General features: G+C 55.9%; 1 protein-coding gene across 1 annotated transcript in view; it reads left to right on the top strand.

Annotated features, from left to right (window-relative positions):
* NUDCD3 (NudC domain containing 3) overlaps window positions 1-20,276 on the top strand; it is a 76,271-nt gene extending 55,995 nt beyond the window's left edge. The window contains exons 4-6 of the mRNA XM_024742634.1: window positions 4,874-5,017; window positions 14,711-14,899; window positions 18,508-20,276. Of these exons, the coding sequence (XP_024598402.1) occupies window positions 4,874-5,017; window positions 14,711-14,899; window positions 18,508-18,618 (444 nt within the window). The 3' untranslated portion in view covers window positions 18,619-20,276. The remainder of the gene's footprint in view (window positions 1-4,873; window positions 5,018-14,710; window positions 14,900-18,507) is intronic.
* The last annotated feature ends 583 nt before the right edge of the window (window positions 20,277-20,859 follow it).

The following is a 20,859-nucleotide window of genomic DNA, read 5'->3' as shown; positions in this document are numbered from 1 at the left end:
CTTCTCAACATGAAGCTTTGGTTTCATTCATCAGTGAAATGTAGTTAGGTCTTTGCTTCATCACGTTCTTTGTTCTGTCCGCTCTGCACGGGAAAAGCAGCCGAGTTCCGCATTCTTTCCTTAGCGTAGCCATGGGGTAGGGAGAAGGAACTTTGCCATCAGGACGTTGTGTGTGTGATCGCTAATGTCAGCTGGGGCTGGTTATAAACCTGGCATTTCATTGAATCATAGGATTTTAATGCAGGAAAATTGAACTCCAGAGAGTTTTAGTCTGACTCTCATTTTGAAGATGAGAGAGCTCTCCTGGAGACACAAACCTCTAGGGCGCCACACTGTCCGGTGAGACGGTGGTGGAGCGGAGCGCAGGACCCGGCTCCCACCTCCTCTCTGTCTGATCAGTTGTCTTTTGCGTGGAAAATGTCATGATATTGTTGCACACAGTCATGACTGGATGACATTGAGTGACAAGTGAATTACTTTCCTTCTCAGTATTCTCTTTCCTCTCGGAGATTGTGCATGGTCTTTACTGACGGATGAGGCCCTTCCTGCTGGCTGGTGGGCTCACGGCCATGCTGCATGCCATCTCTCGCCTCACCGTGGGAACCTTCCAGAACAGCACCAAGGCCCCTGGGCATGTCTTGTACAGTGACGCTGTGCCCCAGAGCTTGATTCAGCTGTAGGAATTTGTGCTTAAAAGCTCTATTACACGGTGTTCCCTTCTTAGAAGGCGTTTAGAAAAAATGTAGGAAGACTCTTTTTTATAGGAAACTTCCATAGCAGAAAAGGCTAATAGGCTGCATTTATCTGTTAAAAAATTGTTTTTGTTTGAATGCATAGGACATTTACCTGTTCAAAAGAATAAAATGTACAAGGAGAGGTTTCTTTCCTGCCTCTGCCCTTTTATCCTATACCAGCCCCCACCCCAACCTCAGAAATCACAGTACTAGTTCCTGGGATCTTTGGGCAGATGTTTCCTATGCATATGTTGTCAAGTTGTCAACTATGAATAAATAGCCTCGCGGCCCCTCCCACCAGGGTGGTTCTGGTCTCTGGTGTTTGCCGCCGTGCCCCCAGGGCCTCAGCCGTGCCTGCCAGCCAGAGTGGCTGCCCGGGAAGGTCTCAGGGGACCTAGGGTTTCCCGTGTCATCTGGCTCAGGCTGCCGGGACGCGGAGAGTGCAAGTGCCCTGAGCCCGCCACCCCTTACACTCAGGGCTCTGGTCTCTGCTGCTCCTCCCATCAAGCTGCTTGGCAGGTCCTTACTCCATTTTCGTTACATCCCTTTGGATCAGTAGTTTCTTGTATAGTTTTTTGTTTTTCTGGAGTTTCTGGCTGTCTTTCTTTTTTTCTTGTCAAAAAATAGTACACTTTCATCATAATCTCAGAATTATTCAGACTCTCACTAGTACTGTGTATTGTTTAGAAATCACTTCCTGCAGACCCTCTCGCCTCTGACTCCCATCCGGACTGATTATTTTCTAGTTCGGTTGTATAGCTTGCATCCTGGAGCTTCTTTTCACTGCACTTCTAGGTTAAATTCACTGTGTTTTAGATCCTTGTTGGATCTTCCTCTTTTTTTCCCCTAGTTTTATTGAGATATATTTGACATATAATGTATTAATTTCAGGTGTACAGCATAATTACTTGGGATGTGTATGTTTAGCAAAATGATTACCACAATAAGTTTAATTAACCTTCATCACCTCACATAGTTATAAATTTTTTCTCGTGATGAAAACTTTTAAGTTCTACTCTCTTAGCAGCTTCCAAATGTACCGTTTAGTATTGTTCATTACAGTCACCATGCTGTACATTAGATCCCCAGAACTTACTCATTCTGTAAGTGGATTTTGACCCCCCTCCTCATCCAGGATCTTCCTCTGTTTTCATCCTCATTTTGTTGTGGTATAGACTCAGGTAACTTTCTCGAAATGATGTGTGGTAATAAGTGCAGCGTTCTTGAATGTCTTAAAATGCGGTTATTTTAAACTTCTGCTTATTTTGTGGTTTGAGTTTTTATAGAATTCTAACTTTAAAAAATACTTTCCTGGGAGTTCCCTGCTGGCGTAGTGGTTAGGAGCCTGGGCTTTTACTGCTGTGGCCCGGGTTCGATCCCTGGTCGGGGAACTGAGATCCTGCAAGCCGTGTAGTGTGGCCAAAAAAAAAAAATCTCCCCTAACAAGATTGAAGGCATTATTCTCCTGTCTTCTTACATCCGCTGTTACTGCTTCTAGAAATGTCTTCCATTCCGGTTCTTTGTGAGTAAACTTTTTTCCTCCTATTTGGAACTTTTAAGACCTTATTTTAAATACTCAGTGGTATGAAATGTCATGAGTTTGTGGAAGTCTTTCATTCGTCCTGTTCAGCCCTCAGTGGGTCCTTTTAAACTGAAGCCATATTTTTCTTAAGCTCTGGAAAATTGTCTTGTTGCTGTCACAGTTTCTGGAATGCCAAACTGATTGCCTGGATTGGTTCCTGGCTCTACCTTGATTTCTTTGACTTTTATCTTCCAGCTTTTCTGTTGAAAATCGTATTTTCACTCTCTTTTTTTCTAAGCGTTTGTTTTGTCTAGTTCTGTTTTCATGTTTTATTCTGGTTCTGTAGATACCGTATCTTCTCAAATCTCTCCGAGGGTATAAATTGGAAATATTTTAGAATTCCCTTTTTTCCTAATTAGCTCTGTAATCTTTTTTTTTAACCTAAGTCTGTCTTTTTGTGCTGCTGCTTTTTCTCATAGAATGCAATCCTTAGTTCCCTGTTAGTTTTTTTATTTTAAAAATATAGTGGGAATTCCCTAGTGGTCCAGTGGTTAGGATTCCACACTTCCATTGCAGGGGGTGGTGCGGCAAAAAAGAAAAAAAACCTCTTCCCCATTCTTTGGAGTGTGGGATGAGGTTGATGGTTTTCTCCTTTACGTGTCTGAGGTCTGCCGCTCCCCTCGCTGCTCACAGCTGAGGAGTTGACTGGCTGCCTTTGCCATGCAGTGTGTTGGGCTGGGTGTCCACCCAGTTCCCTCAGACTGCCGGCCAGTTTTTCTGGAGCAGGGCCCCCTGTAGCTCCATGGCACACAGTGGGTTCTTATCCCTTCTCACGGGGTTTCCGTTGGCACGGCTGCCCGTGGACTGACTCAGCCGCTCTGCTTCCATGCTCCATACCTGCTGACTGCCAGCCAGAAGCACCACTCAGCTGTGCTTGTCCCTGCTCCGTGCTGTCTCTCGCCACATGCGTCTCCTTCCTCTCCATAGAGTTGTTGAAAGTTTCTCTGTCCTGGCCTCTCCCTTCTTCCCTGTGTTGTCTGGGGTTTTTCTCTGCATGCTTTCTTCCTGTCATCTCTGTGGGTCATGGAGTTCAGGAGACGGCCGCCTGTTCCCAGAGTGACGTCTTGAACTGTGGAGCTCCTGGAAGCATCTCTGGTCTGGTTTCCCCTCGGTGCTTGGGTACATCCCCTTTGTATAAGAGACGAGCGTTGTGAGAAGCTCACCCAGGTTTGGAAATTATCCCGTTACATAAAGTTGGCTGGAGGATTTTATTTGTTAAAGTGAGCTTGTTCCTGGGAGGCCAGGACTGGTGGAGCCTTGGTCCGCTTTGTCAGGTGTTCACCGCACATCCGAGTTCGTGGTCAGGGACACGCGATTTGGCCAGCGATTGTCTGCATCTGTCTAGGAGTGCGCTGGGCCGCTGTTGGGCAGCTGGGAGTGAAGTGAGTTGTGCCCATGCCTTAGCAGAACCGAGTTAAGTGGTACATTCTCTCAGAAATTGGGTGCAATTGGAGCTGGGGCTCACAGGACCCCCCTGGGGCCTGCATGCGGACACGGTGTGCGCAGGCATCTCTCTCCTTTTCCATCGCTTATTTATGGTTATTTAAAATACAGGTAGGTTATAGTATCAGATTCCACTGACAGGTGTAGACTCCAGTTTGAAAATTCTGTGACGCCGAGGGTTTCTTTTCAAGTGCATTTAATAAGCACTTTGCAAGTGACATGGGAGGGCCATCTCCAGGCTGTTTTGGCGCCTTGACTGACACCACCCACCCGTGAGAAAGTCCTAATGCGGACATTATGCAAATACTATTATAAAAGATTTTTACGTTATAAAACACAAAATTTAGAATTTAGAAGAAGTGGGGGAAAAATAAACCTGGAGTTCTGTTTTCTTTCCTCTCTGTTTACTGGTCTGCCGAACGTCCTGGGGTCTACGTGCTTGGGATCCTGCTGGCCGGGGTACACACACGAAATAAGGCCCCCAGTCCAGCAGCTCCAGCGCTGTTGTGGAGACAGACAGTGAGAGCAGGGAGAGGGCGTTTCCAGCGAATGAGGAGATGGGAGAACAAAGACAAAATATAAAACCAGAGCACCTGGCCTTACCCTCCTGGGTGAAAGCTGAGCTGTGGCCACAGATGGCACAGCAGCTCCTGGCAGGCAGCAGAGCCGGGCTCGCGGCTGCTCTGCCTCCCCCGGGCGTGTCCTCCAGGGCAGGGCTGCTGTCCACGCCAGACAGCAGGGTGGGCGTCGGGGGAGCACAGCCCCTGCTGCCGGCCCTGCTTGCCCTCTGCCCAGGGAGTTGGCCTCCCCTAACCGGAGTAGAGTTTGCGGCAGGAAACCAGCGGTTCCCACAAAGTCCCCCGCGTTACCGTTACGCGTATCGAGGCATCTTCTAGTGCGTTTCCTTGGAGGAGACGATGATGCAGAGGCTGCTTCACGTGTGAATTGGTTGGTATGGTTTTCGTCATTCAGAGAGCCTGATGACCTCCGGGCTGGTTCTTGTTCTCCTGCAGTGTGAGGTCAGGCGCCTTGGAAACCTCCGTTCCCTCCCACCCTGGAGCACGCCGGCCACCACCTTCCCAGCGCGAGATGATTCTCCTCCGCTCTGTTCCAGGTCTCTGTGGCCCTCAGCAGCAGCTCCATCCGGGTGGCCGTGCTGGAGGAAAACGGGGAGCGCGTCCTCATGGAAGGAAAGTTCACCCACAAGATCAACACCGAGAGCTCCCTCTGGAGCCTTGAACCCGGGAAGTGCGTTTTGGTAAGTGTGGGCAGTGATGCTGTGAGGGTGTTGATTTCTGCCAGCTGGGGAGTTTCCTCGGTGTTTTCTGAGCAGCTCGAAGGGCACCTTTGTGGGCCTCAGCTGACTGTCACTGCTGCATCTACAGCCTTGGCCTCTCGGCGTCCCACTGCTTGCTTCCTTGAGGTGGGGCCCGTGTCAACAACAAACGGAGGGGCGCTGGAGTGCAGTGTTTCTCACTGCTTCCTGTCCTGCCCATGCACAGACCGCATGCAGTGACCACGGAGGAGGTCCCGCTGGGGCATCATCCCCAGAGCGCGGCTGTGCTCACCCCGGACGTGTCCCCTCAGTTCCAGAGGCTTCTGCTCTCCAGGGATTCAGTTACATCTACGGCAAAACCAAAGAAGTTAAAAATTAAAAGGCAGGTCGCTTTCATGAATGCCAGTCTGGGGGATGCAGAGTTACTAAATTCAAACAGACAGCCTGTTTGACAAAGTGGGTCTCAACTGGCTAAGCTAGCCAAGGGTGCAAGATCCAAACGAAGGGGTACGTGTTCCAGTTACTAGAGTCTTCGGTGGCTCCATCCTCCCTCGTCAGAGCCTTGCACCTGGTCAGTGGGCAGCACCCAGGGAGGCTTCATACAGCGAAGAGAGGCTTCATACAGCGAAGGGAGACTATATATTTGGGTTCGTTCCTTTCCTCTTCCTTCCTGCTGGGATGCTTAACCAGGGCGTGGTGAAAGGGGTAAAGATGAAAAGAAAAATACTAAGTCTTTGGGCACAAAAGACCTCAGAATTTTATATAGGCATGTTGTTTATACGTGCAAAGTGTGCCGTTTCTTCGTGATCCACTCTCTCTGGGAATAGGTGCCCATGGGCCTGCCTGCTTGGTCCTGACCGACAAGGCCCGCGGCGCTCTCTTCTGGCTGCTCGCAGCTCGCAGACACACAAACCCGGTGGAGCGGAGAGCATTCCATCACTGCTGGGGGGGCTGGAGGTCTCGGCATGCCCGGGACCCCCGAGCACACACAGGCCCCTCTGTGTGACAGGAACACCCGGTGGCAGAGCGCCGGCCAAGTCTGCCCGAGTCTTGCTTAAACCGTGCTCTGTCGCACCTCCCCTGCCCTTCCGAGGTTTCTGCTTCTCGCCACTAGTGTGCAACAGTCATGATGATTTCCCCCTTATCACCCTCGGGTTCAGTCGCTCGTCTGTTCACCCCGTGCCTCCCCACCCCCAGTGCCGCTCCCCAGACTACGGCCCATGCTCTTAACCACCAGTTCCGTTTGCAGAATACCTTCATGGGCATGGTCTCATTTGCACCTCCCACGATTGTGGGAAGTAGGAAGCCAGGGTCTCATTATCCCCCCCGCCTCCTGAGGTCACGCAGGCAGCCAGCGGGAGGCCGCAGCAGGCAGCCCACCCTCTCCCGGTGCCGCTGTGATGGCTCAAGTGGTCACAGGGAGCGTGGACCCGTGATCCTGGGTGCCCCATTGTCCACGGATGCCGGGCCTCACTCCTCCTGTGTGGGGTTGATGGACCGCCCAGAGCTGTGCACGTAGAGCTCGTCCCGGCAGACAGCTGGTTGTGCTTTGCTCCCTCTGAGGGGTGCTTCTGTTGTCTTCAGCCCTGTTGTCTTCGAGTCCCCGCCTGGGACGGAAAGACTGATCTCGTTGCTGGACGCTGAAGGTCCACAGCCACTGTTTACACGCAGGTCTGTCGGAGTTGTGATCAGGGTACCGAGGATTCCCTGCACTTGACGTGGCTTCTGCAGAGATGTGGTTGTTAACCAGGTACCTCACTCTTGGGATTTTCGTTGCCAGAGGTGATGTTGACTTCTTCATGCCTGTTCCAGAGCCGTGTCACCTTTTTTGCATGTTTTGTGCAACTTGCGTCTGAATACGGACGTGGCTTGTGGCCAGGGCATTAACTCCTTGTAATTATGGCCTCCATCTATTGGGTACACTTTGGCCCTGGCTCTGTGAGGTGCCTGGTGCTGCTGTTTCATCTCTGCAAGCCTGTTGTACAAATCAGGATGCTGACGCTCAGAGAGGGTGAAGAGCTTGCTCAGGGTGGAGCCAGACCCCAGACCCAGAAGCCTCCCGTTTCCCTCCTTCTCTAACTTTGAGCTGAAAGGCACCCAGGAGCGAGTAGGCGCGGGGAGGAGAGCTGGCAGCGGCGCAGCGTAGCTTGTGACCAACAGCCCCGGGCCAGCAGGGAGACTGGTGCGTCGCCTTCCCTGCTGACCTTGATGAGACGGCCTCGGTGTCCGGTCATGCTCCCAGGCCCCGTGGTCGTTCCAGGCCCTCCTCTGGTCCAGGGGGAGGCTTGTGCCCTGACTGCCTTTTAGTTTTCCAGTTTGCTTTTGCCAAGCACCTGCTGCTCGAGGAGTTATAAAGAAGCAGAACGGGCTGCGGTGCACCTGTCACTGCCCGTGAGCGTGGCTTCTGGCTGTTCTGCTCCTGCGTAACCCTGCGAGGTCCACGGAGACACCTCTCAGAATTGCAGGTGCTGGGCTGGTTCTTTCCCGAGGTTCCTTCGAGTGGCTTTCATCATCCGTGGATGGCATCACATTTCTAATGCTGCTCCACCACTTGTAGAAAAAGAAGAGGACTTAATTTAGAGCATCACATCCTCTTCCGGAGCTTCCCTGCCAGCCCAGCCCCCTGCACACCTGGCGTGCACCTTCTCAGGAGTTGCGGGGATCCTGCCTGTCTCCGCCTTCCTCCTGACCACGGTCCTCGGGTACAGCCGATGCCAGTGTCTTAATGGAGACATTGCTGCTTGTGGAGCTGAAGGTTGGGTGTGTTCTTAGTGTAATTATTTATTTACTGGTAACATTGAGGACCACGTATCTGAGACGATATTGTAGCTCAGTAAGCATATGGCTTTGATGTGTGAAGACCCTGGGGCCTTTGCTGACCAGAACAAGTGCCGTTCCCTCGAGCCTCTGGAGGGGGAGAGCGTGGCTGCCCAGGTGGCCAGGCCTGCTTTATGCCTCAGCCCCACTCACTGGCCGCCTTCAGCCTCACTGGACCTCCGCTCCTCGATCTTGAAGTGAGGCCCAGAGCCTTGGTTGGTTGATCCCCAGACGTTTGTTGGTTGCTTGTCACTAAGTGGTAGACCCTGTGCTGGGCACTGGGGCGACTAAGGAAAATAGCCAAGGGCCCTCCTCCTAAAGGCTGCGTGGGCCAAAAGGGGCCCCCAGATGTCCTCGCCAGATCCCAGAACCTGCAAATAGGTCCTTATTTGGAGACGGGGCCTTTGCAGATGTGATGAGGTTAAGGACCTTGCGATGATGAGATCATCCTGGATTATCCAGGTGGGCCCTAAATCCAGTGACAGGTGTCCTTACAAGAGGAAAAGAGACAGACACAGAGTGAAGTGAAGGCAAGGCAAGGTCCCCTGGAAGCTCTGGAGGGAGTACAGCGCCGCGACACCTTGGTGTTGGCTTCCCAGCCTCTAGACGGAGAGAATAAGTGTCTTGTTTGAAGCCCGCAGCGCGTGGCGCTTTGTTACGGCTGCCCCAGGATACTAGCCCAGGCCTTACGTGGCATGATCTCTGTGGGGGCCACTTGGGACAGGAGGGGTCACCCCAGGCGTGCCTGTCACCTTACCAGAGTCCGTGGTCCGGGTCCAGCCCTCCCAAGCAGGCCAGTGCAGACATGCCCCTTGATGCCCAGCCACCACTCCCTCCTTGCCAGAGCCGGATCCACATCAGACACGCCCGGGCAGGCTTTCAGAGCAGGCAGGGGTGGCAGCTAAACCCGGATGACAGCTCCTGCCTCCCTCCCTCCCACACTCGAGAATGTTAAATGAGGCTTCTTGATTCTGAGGCAAGCTCCTTTCTTGGTTCCCGAGACGCGAAATCGGGGCCTCCCCCCGTGCCTTGTTCTGTCCCAGAACCCACCTCAGCTCACTGTCCTGGTTTCTCCCTGCAGGTGGGGCTAATGGCCCTGCCGCGGGCACCTGCAGGCCATGGCCTCGAGCCCTCGAGGCTCCGCGGTCTCGGCGTTTGTAGCCATTCGTGAGGCGATGCCAGTCCACACGCTGACACGATCCACACTCGAGTCATTTAAAGCTGGTGCAGTAGCTGCAGAGTGTCCACAGACCTTCATCTGCTTGCCTTAAAGCTCGCGCTACTGGGTGTGTCTGCTGCTTGAACCTATGAGTGTTTTTATATAAGCTGCGTGCCCCGTATTTAGATTATATATTTAGATTACAGTTCTCAAAAGTAGAGTTACAGGCTGAGTGTAGTCCTCGGCCATTGCCGTGGGCTCCCCTAAGAAGGATGTCGGATTTCTGTGACATCAGCAGATCCCTGTGTGCCCTGGCACTGGGCTGTTTGCGAGTGGGGATGTGTGTTTCTCTGTGAAGTGGCTCACCACTTCTGTTTTGTCGCTGGTGGCCACCGGCCCCCTGCCTGGCTCTGAGGGGCCATCGTTCAGCTTAAAATACAAGTTAAATTACGTTAGTATTTTGGCAAGAGCCCAAAGCCTGGAAATTAGTCCAGGGACTGAAATGCGAGTTCTTGGCCTTCAGCGCTCATGTCTCCCAGGACCCGTCGTGTTTCTCAAGGTGGTCACATTTTTGGCATCATCACCAACCCCTGGATCTCCACCGGGTGTTGAGAAAGCAGGTAGCCCGAGTCCGCATGTTCTAGAGAAGTTGCCCGTGAACAGAAGGGACGTGTCGAGCAGAACTGGAAGACCACGCTCCTGGTGGACAGAGCGCGCGTCCCCTCGTCCCACGGGGGAGGAGAGTGGAGACGCAGCTTGGCACTGCGTGGTCACCTGCCTCGCAGCCACAGCCCACCACGGCCGGGTTCTGTCTGGCCCTACAGTGCTTTAATGTTTAAGCTTAAAACACTTGTTGACGACATTAAAACCAGGAGGTTGCCCACCGCAGTGCTGCCTCTGGCAGAGCCCTGAGAGGCCAGCGGTCTGGCTGGGGCCGCGTCCTCTCCGCAGAAGCACCTGGAGCTGAGCAGGCCCCCGCTGCCTCTCCCTGTCCTCTGTCCTTGTTTCAAGGCGCCTCTCTGAAGCCCCATCCCACAGCTTTCACCTGCATCTCCTTGGCCCAAGCTTGATCCCACATACGGGCAGCTGCAAGGAGCCATCCTCCTCGCCGGGCGCACTGCCTCCCTCTCTGAATAGAAGCAGCGTTCTGTGACAAAGGAGGGGAGGGAGATGAGTGTGGGTGAGTCATCATCACCACACAGATCGGGGTGCTGAGGTGAGCTGAGCCATGTGGAGTTGGAAGTTTCTCTGAGGACATTTTGGGAAAACTGTTCAACCAGCACTCTAGGGGTTCCCCTGAGAAACTGATTCTAGGTCTGGGACCGATTGCTAAAAGGAACCTGGAGGAAAGCCAAGGAACGAGGGTGTGTTATCAGGTCACAGCAACCACCCGTGACCAGCCAAGATGGGGCACTCTGAGCGCTGTGTGATCAGGGATGGGAATGAGTGAGCCATTGAGATGCTACGTGTCCAGGAGCCGGTGCTGACGACAGAGGCGTAAGTGGCTCCATCATGGGGGAGAAGGCCCCTGCTGGCCCCTGCACAGCACCTGTTGGGGCTGGAAGTGTCGTGTCCCTGCCATATTGTGGGGCAGATGGGGTCAGGGAGGAGCCCCGGGAATGTGGCACATGACATCTGTGCCTCCGGGGGGATATCCCAGGAGGGCTGCAGCATCACCTGTGCAGGTCCTGTGGGGGCACATCCCTGAGCTTAATCAGGAGGAAGCACCAAACAAACCCCAAATGAAGGATGGTCCTTAACAACAGAAGACAAAGGCGGTGGAACGTTCCAGATGAAAGGGGACAGGCCCACTAAGATGTAGTCAGGACCCTGGACTGGATCCTGTGCAGGAGGGAAGGTGAGCTGAAGTTACTATAGTAAAGAACTTCCGTACCTTCAGGAAGGAGACACTCACCAAAGTATTAGGGGTAAAGGGCCAAGATGATTCCAAAAAAATACCGGTAATTTACCCCATATTATAAACTTACACTAGAGTGAGAGCGTATGTGCAGACACACACACACGTGATAAAGAAAAGGCGTAGCATGTTAACAGTGGGTGACTCGAGGAAAAGGTATTCTTTGTACTTGAATAATTCTAATGACTTATAAGTTTGAAATTATTCTAAATAGAATGTTTTAAGAAATGAGATGGCAAATAAGCCCATGAAAAGATGCTCAACGTCGTTAGTCATTAAGGCAATACCAATTAAAACCACGGCGACATGTCACTTCACGCTTATTTGATTGGCTCCTGGAAAGAATCGACAGGAGCAGGGACTGGTGACAGTGTGGAGCCCCTGGGGCTCCCCTGCACTGTGGATGGGAAGGCCAAACCGTGCAGGTGGTTTGGAAAACAGTTTGACAGTTTTTATAAAGTTACATGTGCACTTACCATAGGACCTAGCAGTCCCACTGCTGGATACCTACGAAGGGGAAAGGAGACCACAAAGCCCTGCAGGCAGCCTGGTAGCTGACCACTGAACCCTGGAAACACCCACCTGTCCACCCACAGGTGCGTCGGCCTATGTCAGGGGGTGACCCCCATGCGCGCGTAGCATGGCTGAACACCAGGCCACTGCGCTAAGAGAAGAGCAGACCAACAGACACAGACCAGCGAAATGGCAAAGCAAGTGTCAGGGGCTGAAGGGATCGCCGTCGAAAGGGGACCGCGAGCTTTGGGGTGTGCTCGATAGCAGTGGTGGCTACGTGGCTGCATTTGTCAAAACTCATAGGAGGCACCCTCAAGAGAGTGAATTTTACTGTGTGCCAGCTTACGCCTCCGCAAACCTGATTTAAAAAAAAAATTTAAAAATGTTAAAATAAAAAATCAAACCCAAATGTTAAAGCATCAGACTGCTTTATCAAAGATGTTACTTTTAGACCTGAATCCTTGAGCTCCATTCCAAGAACATTTCACCCGTGTCCTCTTGCTGCTGCACTCTGTGTTATTCCACCTGAAACAGGGATGAAGTTCTGGCTCACTAGCGTGTGAATGGACCGTGAGGACGTTGTGCTGAGTGAAAGAAGCCAGGCACAGGGCACATAGCCTGTGGGTCCGTTTTTGGGAAATGTCCAGAACAGGCAAATAAGTGATTTGTTGCCAGGGCTGGGGGAGGGACAGAGCGGGGAGTGACTGCTCATGGGCACGGGTTCTCCTTTTGTGGCGATGAGAGTGTTCTGGAACTAGATAAGAGGTGGTAATAGCTCAGACCCTTGTGAAGGCGCTAAATGCATTGAACTGTTCACCTTAAAGTGGTTAATTTTATGTTAATGTGAATTTCACCTTAAATTATTTTTACTGTGGTGCTGGGCTCATCTTGATGTTTCTTGGGTCTGCAGAGTGCCCAGGCGGACTTGTTCTGTGGACACACGAGGCCCGGGCAGCAAGGCCCACCAGGCTCCTTGTTTTCAGGGTCAGTCCCGTTGAGCCCCCGAGCTGTGTCGGGCCTGGATGTGTGTGTGGACCTGGCTGGGACACCCCGTGTGTGGTTCGTACGTGCAGAAGCGGCAGCAGAGCCCCGGGGCGGGGATTGGGCTGACCCCACAGCGCTGTCACGGGCTGCTGGCCCGAGCGTGGCTCTGTTCTGCCTGTAGCGCTGGGCGATCCAGGCGAGGCGCTGACTTCTAGGTAGAGGTAACAGTGGGTATTTTACAGAGGTTGTGAGCGCTAACAATACATGTTAGAGAGATCTTGGCCATGATGACGACTGACGAAGATACAAGTAAAATGAGTCTAAAGGGTCTGTTGTCTCTGGAGATTTACAGTCGTCTCTCAGTATCCTCAGGGGATTGGTTCCAGAACCCAGCCCTCCCCCCACCTCTCCCCGCCCCCAAAGGATACCAGCGTCCAAGGATGCTCTAGTCCCTTACATAAACGGTGTAGTGTTTGCATGTAACCTGCGTACATCCTCCTGTTTACTTCACATCATATACCTAATGCAATGTAAATACTATGTAAACAGTTGCTGAAGTGTGACAAGTTCAAGTCTTGCATTTTGGAACTTTCTGGAAATTTTTTTTTCCAAATATTTTTGATCTGGAGTTGGTTGACTTCAGTGGATGCAGAACCTGTGGATACAGAGGGCCGACTTCCTCAGAAGTCTCTCCTGGAATGGTAAGAAGAGAATGTATTGCCCCCGTGGAAGGTTTCTGTTGCACTGGCGCAGTGATCTGCAGCTCTGTAAAGACGGGGCTCAGTGCTCGGCACTGGGGGCTCTGAGGGCCAGGTCAGGTCTGCGCGTGCAAGCAGGAGAGTGCAGTTGGCCAGAAGCTGGCTAGACAGAGCATCTGAAAACAGAAGCTGCACCCTGAATGTAAACAGTGTCATTGGCAGGGTAGAGGTTATTCATCTGATCAGGTGGGCAGCGGGTGCTCAGAACCCCTGCCATCTCACCCCTGCCATCTTCACGCCCGCGTCCACCCAGGATGGTCAGAAGTGGGGCAACGTGCTTTTGTAATGTGCTGAGATGCTGACATTAGTGCTGTGCTTGTGGTTTCCTGGAGGTTGTCTCCACTGTGTGACCCGCCCTCATCACTGCCCATGCCTCAGCCGCTCTCAGGGCCGGGACTTAGCTCTGCTGTGACGCTGTGGGACCCGGGCTCCGCAGGGGCTCTCCGTGGACTCGGGCAGCAGGGCTGGAGCTGGCAGCACCGCTCCCCGCAGCCCGTGAGCCACGGGGCCGACTCCTTAGGACCCATGGGCCTGCGGTGTCTTCACAGATGTCGCCCGTGGGCCAGCTCGCACTCCACTTTGTCAGGATTGCCCGCTGGCCAGTGAGCCTCTCCTCATGGTGCTCCTGTGAGGAAGCGCCGCTCTCACTGCTGGCTCCGCCATCTCTGTGTCTCCTCCCTGCCCCTCTGGGCATGAGTGGGGCTTACATCCCGTCTGAGAGTGGACAGAGTGAGGGAGCGTGGGCAGCCCCCCTGTCAGTTCTTGGCCAGTCAGTAAAGAGTTTCCCGATGAGCCGGCCAGTGACCGTGGGGAGGTGGTGGCCTGGGCCCTCCCTGTGTGGTCCCTGGGATGCGTGTACTTGGCATCAGCTTCAGGCAAAGCCCTGCTATTCTGCAGTCCCCGTCTCTGAGTTCTTGTGTCCCCCCGACTCCCCCCGTCCCTCCTCGGCTGCACCGTGAGGCTGAGTGGCAGGTGAGCCACATGCAGCGGTCGCAGGGCTGGGGAGCCACTCTTGCAGCCGCCTGGCCAGGAAAGAGAATGGGACAAGGCGCCTGGGCGTCTGGCTGGGGGGGTAGTCATTGTCAGGCCGAGTGCTTGGTCCCCCCAGCAGGCAGGAGCCTGGGTGCTGCACTTGGAGGCGGGAACGGTCAGCAGGAGGGAGAGGGGTGAGCTAGCGGGGCCCGGGCAGGTGGATATTGACAGAAGCTCCTGTTTGGGCTCAGGCTTCCCTCGGCAGCTCGGGAGACCATGACGGGGTCTGGGTACCAGCGGATGGGGCAGCTCGGAGTGCTGGGAAACGCCCCACTCTGGTCCGAGCGGGCTGGGCTCCTGGTGACCGAGCGGTGCGGGTGCTGATGCCTACGGGGTCAGTGTCTTCTGAGAGGACCTGGGGGACAAGGACTGCAGGCACCGCCCAGTCATGGTGGTGGGCAGTGGAGTACTCAGTGCCCGGGGTCCGGACAGCCCCACTGGGTCCCCGGTGCCACCTGCCTGACACTGACTGTGTCTCTGCCCTCGTGTGCCAGGTGAGCCTGAACAAGGTGGGCGAGTACTGGTGGAACGCCATCCTGGAGGGGGAGGAGCAAATCGACATCGACCAGATCAACAAGGAGCGCTCCATGGCCACGGTGGACGAGGAGGAGCGTGCCGTCCTGGACAGGCTCGCCTTCGACTACCAGCAGAAGCTGCAGGGCAAGCCGCAGAGCCACGAGCTGGTACGGGCCCTCTGGGGCCGGAGCGGGGGCGGGGCGTGCTGCTGCGGGCTCCTGGCGCGGGCACGCTGGCCTCCTGGCCGCCTGGGATGGGGTTCCCAGCTGGCAGAGCCAAGAGCTGTCTGTCCGCGGGGGTCCCGGTGGTATCGCGTGTTGCTAGCTGACACGCTGGGGCCGTGCGGACGGATCCCTCCCCTCAGCCCCTCCAGGACCCTCAGCACAGGAGGGAGAGTCAGGCCCAGCCCTGCCTCGGGGCGGTTCGGGTTTGACCACAAAGGGCCAATGGGAAGAAAGTCCTTCCAAGTCACTTCCAAACGTCAGAGGTGTGAGACGTGTGCCTGCGGCTGTGGGGGGACGGGAGGAAGTTAGTGACTGAAGAGGAGGCTCGTGCCTGAGCCTGTGGTGGCCACAACGAGGAGGATTAGTTAGACGTGTACCGTCTTCCTTCTGCTTTAATACTCCCAAGAGTGGCTCCCTGCAGAGGTGAGGGTTGCTTTTCTCAGGTTATTTTTAGTTCCCGGTGTCCCACGTGAACAGCACCGGGAGTTTGAGCCATGGCACCACGGCCCATCTCCAAGGCTGCTCACGTGTCAGACGCGAGGCCCGCCCTCCACCCCACCCCCAGTGCCATTCAGATTCTCAGGCGTCCTGTTTTGTCTCCCAGGGGCCTCACTTTGTGGCTACTGTGAGTGTTCTAGGCCTGGGGCCGTCGAGCACCCCCGCCCACTGCCCCGTGCCTGTGGTCCTTCCTTTCTGTCTCATTCAGACCTCGCAGGCAAACGGCCCGCCTCGCTCTTTCAACGGCCAAGGAGCCATGGAGGGGAGTGCTTAGTGAGTGCTTACTGCACGCAGGTTGGGTCGGGTTGGCTGGGTCATGGTCCCTGTTGCAGCACCCCTGAGAGGGGGGGTCGAGGTTTAGAGGTCACAGCACGTGTTCAAGGTCCCACAGCTGGTCTGGCAGCAGGGCTGGGGTTTGAACCCTGAGCTGGTTCCAGTCTTGTCTGTCACCCCTCCCCGAGTCTCTGAATCGCCTCTTGGTCTGGCTCCCTGACCCACCTGGGCTTTTGGGGCTAGAGGCCAGGGCTACGGTTGACCACTGGATCACAGGCATCTGCTGGTCTTGTCTACGGAAACTGGCCCCTGGCTGTAATCGCTGAGCTCGCAGGGCACAGGACGCGGAGTGCAACCCACCTCTGTGCACGTTTAGGCGGCAGTTTTAGCCAGTTGTGCTGCATTTGCCTGTGGCCACCAGGTGAAAGAGCACTCTGAACGCTGGCCTGACGGGAGGGGACCTTGTGCAGCCATCGAAAGTGTGGGTGTTGCTGCCCCGAAGTGGGCAGGCACCTGGCTGTGAGACCCAAGTAGGAAGCCGAGTCCCTGTTGATGAGCTCAGGGATGGGGCCGGCCGATCAGGAAGGATCTGAAGAAGAGCCTGGAAGACCCTGCAGTCTAATGGAAAGACCTCTGTGGTTTGAGTCGAAAGGGATTCTGGAAGGGCTTGCCGTGTGCCAGGCAGTGTGCTGACCATGAAGGGGCGTGAGTGCCTGGCCGAGTGCAGTGCCCTGTGGAGACCTTCAGCAGACACACAGGAGCCCATGGCTGGTGGTGCAGGCGGCAGGACTCAGGGGTGACCCCTCGCCCAGCTGACCTGCTCCTGGATGGGCAGGGGCCTCCAGCTCGCCAGCCCTCGCTGGAGATGGTAGAGGACTGACAGCTCAGGGCCGTGGTGGTAGAGGGGGAGCACCAGCACTGCTGTCTGGGACTCATCTGGGCTTAGCAGACATTCGGGGCCTCCCAGGCTTCCATGTGGACTGTCCTCAGTACACGGGGCCTTGAGGGAAGCTCAGTGTGGGGAGCAGGATCTGGACGGAGAGAAGAGCTTTGGAGACGTGAGGAGCCAGTAGAGCTGGCGTGGCCTCCCAGGCTTCCATGTGGACTGTCCTCAGTACACGGGGCCTTGAGGGAAGCTCAGTGTGGGGAGCAGGATCTGGACGGAGAGAAGAGCTTTGGAGACGTGAGGAGCCAGTAGAGCTGGCGTGGCCTCCCAGGCTTCCATGTGGACTGTCCTCAGTACACGGGGCCTTGAGGGAAGCTCAGTGTGGGGAGCAGGATCTGGACGGAGAGAAGAGCTTTGGAGACGTGAGGAGCCAGTAGAGCTGGCGTGGCCTGGCGGTGAGGGAGCTGGGCTTCGCGGTGCTGAAGCCACGGACAGTCTCTGGAGTCCTCGGAGGAAAGTGTCCCCAGGAGAAGAAGGAAATTGGGGCTGGAGAGTCAGCAGGACTGGCTGGTGGCTTCAGATGGGGGCTACGGGGAGGAGGGGCGGCTTAAGAAAGCAGGTGGTGCCCATGAGGGGCGTGTGGCAGGACCAGCGCGGGCAGCGGGCCGGGGCCCCATGGAGCTGGAGCGTGAGGGGCCCGTCAGGTGGGTCAGGGCTCACTCAGCAGAGGAGGTGCTCAGGTGAGGGGCACAGAGTGAGTTGAGAGACTGGGAGGAGGGGGCTTCGGAGGGGCAGGTGGGCGAGAGCTAGAGGAAGAGGGAGGGGACGGAGGAGGAGGCCTGGCCCAGCAGGGCTGCCAGGAAGCCCCGGAGTCAGGCTGGTGGGCGGGGCCGGCCCCTCTGGCCCCTTCTCCCCGGGGGGCGGCTTGCGGGCAGCACTGCCCGCTCCTCCAGTGCCCTTCCCAGCATCCCTGGCGTGTGTCATCTGTACCGAGTTGGGAGTAATATGGATTAATCCCTGAGATGTACTACCCATCTTTGATGTGTTTGCTGCTGCACCACGTAGGTTTCATAACAGGGAAAAGAAGGCCCCCGTCAGGAGGGGAGTCCTGCAGCCTCGCCAGATACCGGGAGTTTTCCCCTCAGCTCAGTCTGTCAGCCTGGAGGGCAGAGGTGGGCAGGGCTTTCTGGCCCCGCGGCAGTGAGTCTCTTTGTTTCTCCTGGTCAGAAGGAAGGGGAGATGGTTCCCAGCCTGATGTATTCGCAGGGAAGCACAGAGGGCAGACCCGGGGACCCGCGGGGAAGGAGGGCCTACAGCACCGCGAGGGACCTCCCTCACGGGCGCAGCCTCCTGCCGTGCCCTGGCCCAGGCCACAGTGCTTGGCCTGCTGCCTCCCCTGAAGGCTGGATGGTCTAGGCTACCCATGTGCTGGGATACGTGATCCAGCAGCTTTGACCTCTGCCCCCCAAGGGCTGCAGGGGTCGGTGACTGGTGGGTCTACAGCCAGACTCCCTGAGGCCTCTCTGAGTCACAGCCTGGGTCATTCCCAGACTATCTGAGGGTGCAGGCCTCGAGGCCACCAGCCTTCTCCCTGGGAAGGGGGAGCAGAGAACCCCTCTTTGCACCTCAGTCAGCCCTGTGGGCTGTAGCCCTCAGGCCATTTGGAGTTCAGACAGGTATTTCTGGTGAGAAGGGACAGCATCTGAGCCAGGAAGATAGCCGGTGCTTCGCTGGGGACAAGATGGGGGTGGAATCTGCATGTGGGAAGCACAGTCTTGCGGAGGGTCTGCTGTCACCCTGGGCAGGTCCTCTTCCGGAGGAAGCAGAGCAGAGTCCTGCTCTAGGACATGCGGGCCTGGTGACTACAGTTAACCTTTCTATTTTCTGTTTGTAGAAAGTCCATGAGATGCTGAAGAAGGGGTGGGATGCTGAAGGCTCTCCCTTCCGAGGCCAGCGATTCGACCCGGCCATGTTCAACATCTCCCCCGGGGCTGTGCAGTTTTAATGACCGAAGGAAAGGAAGCCCTCGCCGGCGGGGACTTGCTCGCCTGGTTCACCCTTGCCATCCTTCTTTTCAAGGGGGAACCCGGCCTCCACGCTCTCCCTGCATCTCCAGACTGTTGTAGAGCAGGGCGGGGGCTGCGTGGCCCGTGCCGGGCGGGTGTTAGAGAGCAGGGGGTGTCCTGGCAGGCGCAGCTCCGGCCCCTCCCGGCCGTTAGCCACCCCCTCCCTCCGCTTGCTGCTCGTGTGCTCTCTGCTTGCCGTTCTCACGCTTGGGGCGGGCGTGGGCGCTGCTCGGCTGTTGAAGCGTGGGCAGGGCTGTGCAGCCTGAGGGCCGAGCTCCTGGCCAGTTTGGGGAGAGCGCAGCCTCGACCTTTTGCTGGGTGTGTTCACGTGTGGTCTTGCCCGCCTGCTTGTACGCGTTCACCGCCTGCCTCAGCCTCGTTGAGGAGCTGCGGAAACTGGGGTCCTGCCGCCGGATCTGGACGCTGGAAGAAAGTGTCTCGTGGCCTCAGGTGCAGGCACGGCAGGATCTGTCCCTCTCCTGACCGGGCTGCTCTGCTGCCACCCAGCCTAGCACTTTTCTCTCGGGGGATCCGGTTCTTGTCAAAGTGAGCTGGGCCAGGCACCCTCAGGAGGCCCCGTGGTGTGTCAGCTGCTCAGTGCAGCCCTCGGTCCTTTCCTGGCTGAGGCCAGACTGCACCACACAGAGCTTGTGGCTCTGCTCCCACCGCTGTCCCAGGACCCAGAGCCTGTGCCCTTCACCAGGACTGTGGGGCTGCCCTTCCGGGCAGTGACCTTGCAGGTCTCTGCACCCTGGAACCTGCCCTCGTGAGCTCTGTTCTCTGGGCTGGGCGAGGAAGGAGCCCTGTCCGGGGGGCATTCTTTCTGGAGACTTCCCCCTTCAACTGCAGAGGTGGGAGCTGCTTCATCACAGTCTGTGGGGGCAGGTTTCTGGCTCACAGCGCCCTGTAGACACATCCCTGGGTCCCTGGGAAGCGTTTGCTTGCTCTGATGCCATCACAGGAGGCGTGGACACCAGGCGGCTGGGGGAAGCGCCACCACGGGAGCACAGGGCCCTGCTGTTTGCACTTGTCACCGAGGCTGGTCACGGAGCTGCTGGAGGCCCCTCTGTAGCGCCCTCAGGATTTGCACACCTGTCCCACGTAGTGAAAGGTCTCACTGGCACGTGTCTGTGAGAGAACCATTCTCAACACGCCCCTGTCTCCTCCTCCCCTCCGCCACCCCCGTGGGGTCTTCTGCTGTGACCAGGTGGGGTGTGGTGCCTGCACCTCAGCTGTTTGGGAGACTTTGGGAGCTGTGGACCCGGTGGTCAGTTGTCTTCCTTTTGCCCGATTTGATTTCCAGTGTTGGTTTCTCCCCACCCCGCCCGCTGTAACAGCAGCTCGCAGGCATCTGGGAGTGCGGGGCTTCAGGGGAGGGAGTGCTCGTTTGCCCTCGCCGTCTCGTGGGAGACCTCTGCCCCTCACTGCCGGCCTGGGCCCTGGAGCCTGTGTACTCTGCCTGTTTTCTCTCTTCAAACCTGGCAGCAGCAGTTCGGCCACTGAGCTCCGTCAGCTGAGGTCCAAGGAAGTGGGGTGCACACCTGCGAAATCACCCTGTCTCTGGTGTTGGTTTGCAATAAATCTGTATTTAAGCACTTGTGGGTCTGTGTGTGACGATCGTTGCCAAGACAGTTCTCATTGTGTGGTCATTACCTGAATTCTAGCCCTGAGGCCCGCGTACACAGCAAACGCCAAAATGGGAAATTCCTAAATATCTCCCAGAGGTGTTTCTCATCCAGCCTGCATCCTGGCAAGACTCCATACAGGTTTCAGAAATCTAATAAGCTTTTGGTCAGGAGAAAAGATTGTAGCTCTAGAGCTTGCGTGCATTTCCAAACAGGAGTCAGAAGGCTGCAGCCTGAGGGTCCTCAGTGCCCCATTTACCTGCACGGGTCCCGGAACGCTGGGCTCACGAGTCTGCCTGCACCCGCTCCGGACATAACAGGTGTGTGACACATCCCCTTCCTCAGTCACATGGCAGCCTCTCCAGAGCCCCCCCGCCCGTTCCCCCATTCCAGGGGCCATGCTCAGTGGGCAGGACCTGGTGAGCATTTCTTGAATGAGTGAAGAATGTGCAAAGGGCTCAGCAGTGGAATTACCAAGCGAACTGCAAACTCCCAGGGCAGGAAAAATCTGCCAGGAGGGAGAGGCACCATCTCTCAACAGTTTGCCTCCAAAGT

The sequence above is a fragment of the Neophocaena asiaeorientalis genome, unplaced genomic scaffold (genome assembly GCF_003031525.2).
Source record: "Neophocaena asiaeorientalis asiaeorientalis breed wild unplaced genomic scaffold, Neophocaena_asiaeorientalis_V1.1 scaffold137, whole genome shotgun sequence".
Lineage (NCBI taxonomy): Eukaryota > Metazoa > Chordata > Mammalia > Artiodactyla > Phocoenidae > Neophocaena > Neophocaena asiaeorientalis.
The sequence above is the reverse complement of the archived record's forward strand: the minus strand, read 5'-3'. Positions and strand labels throughout refer to the sequence as shown.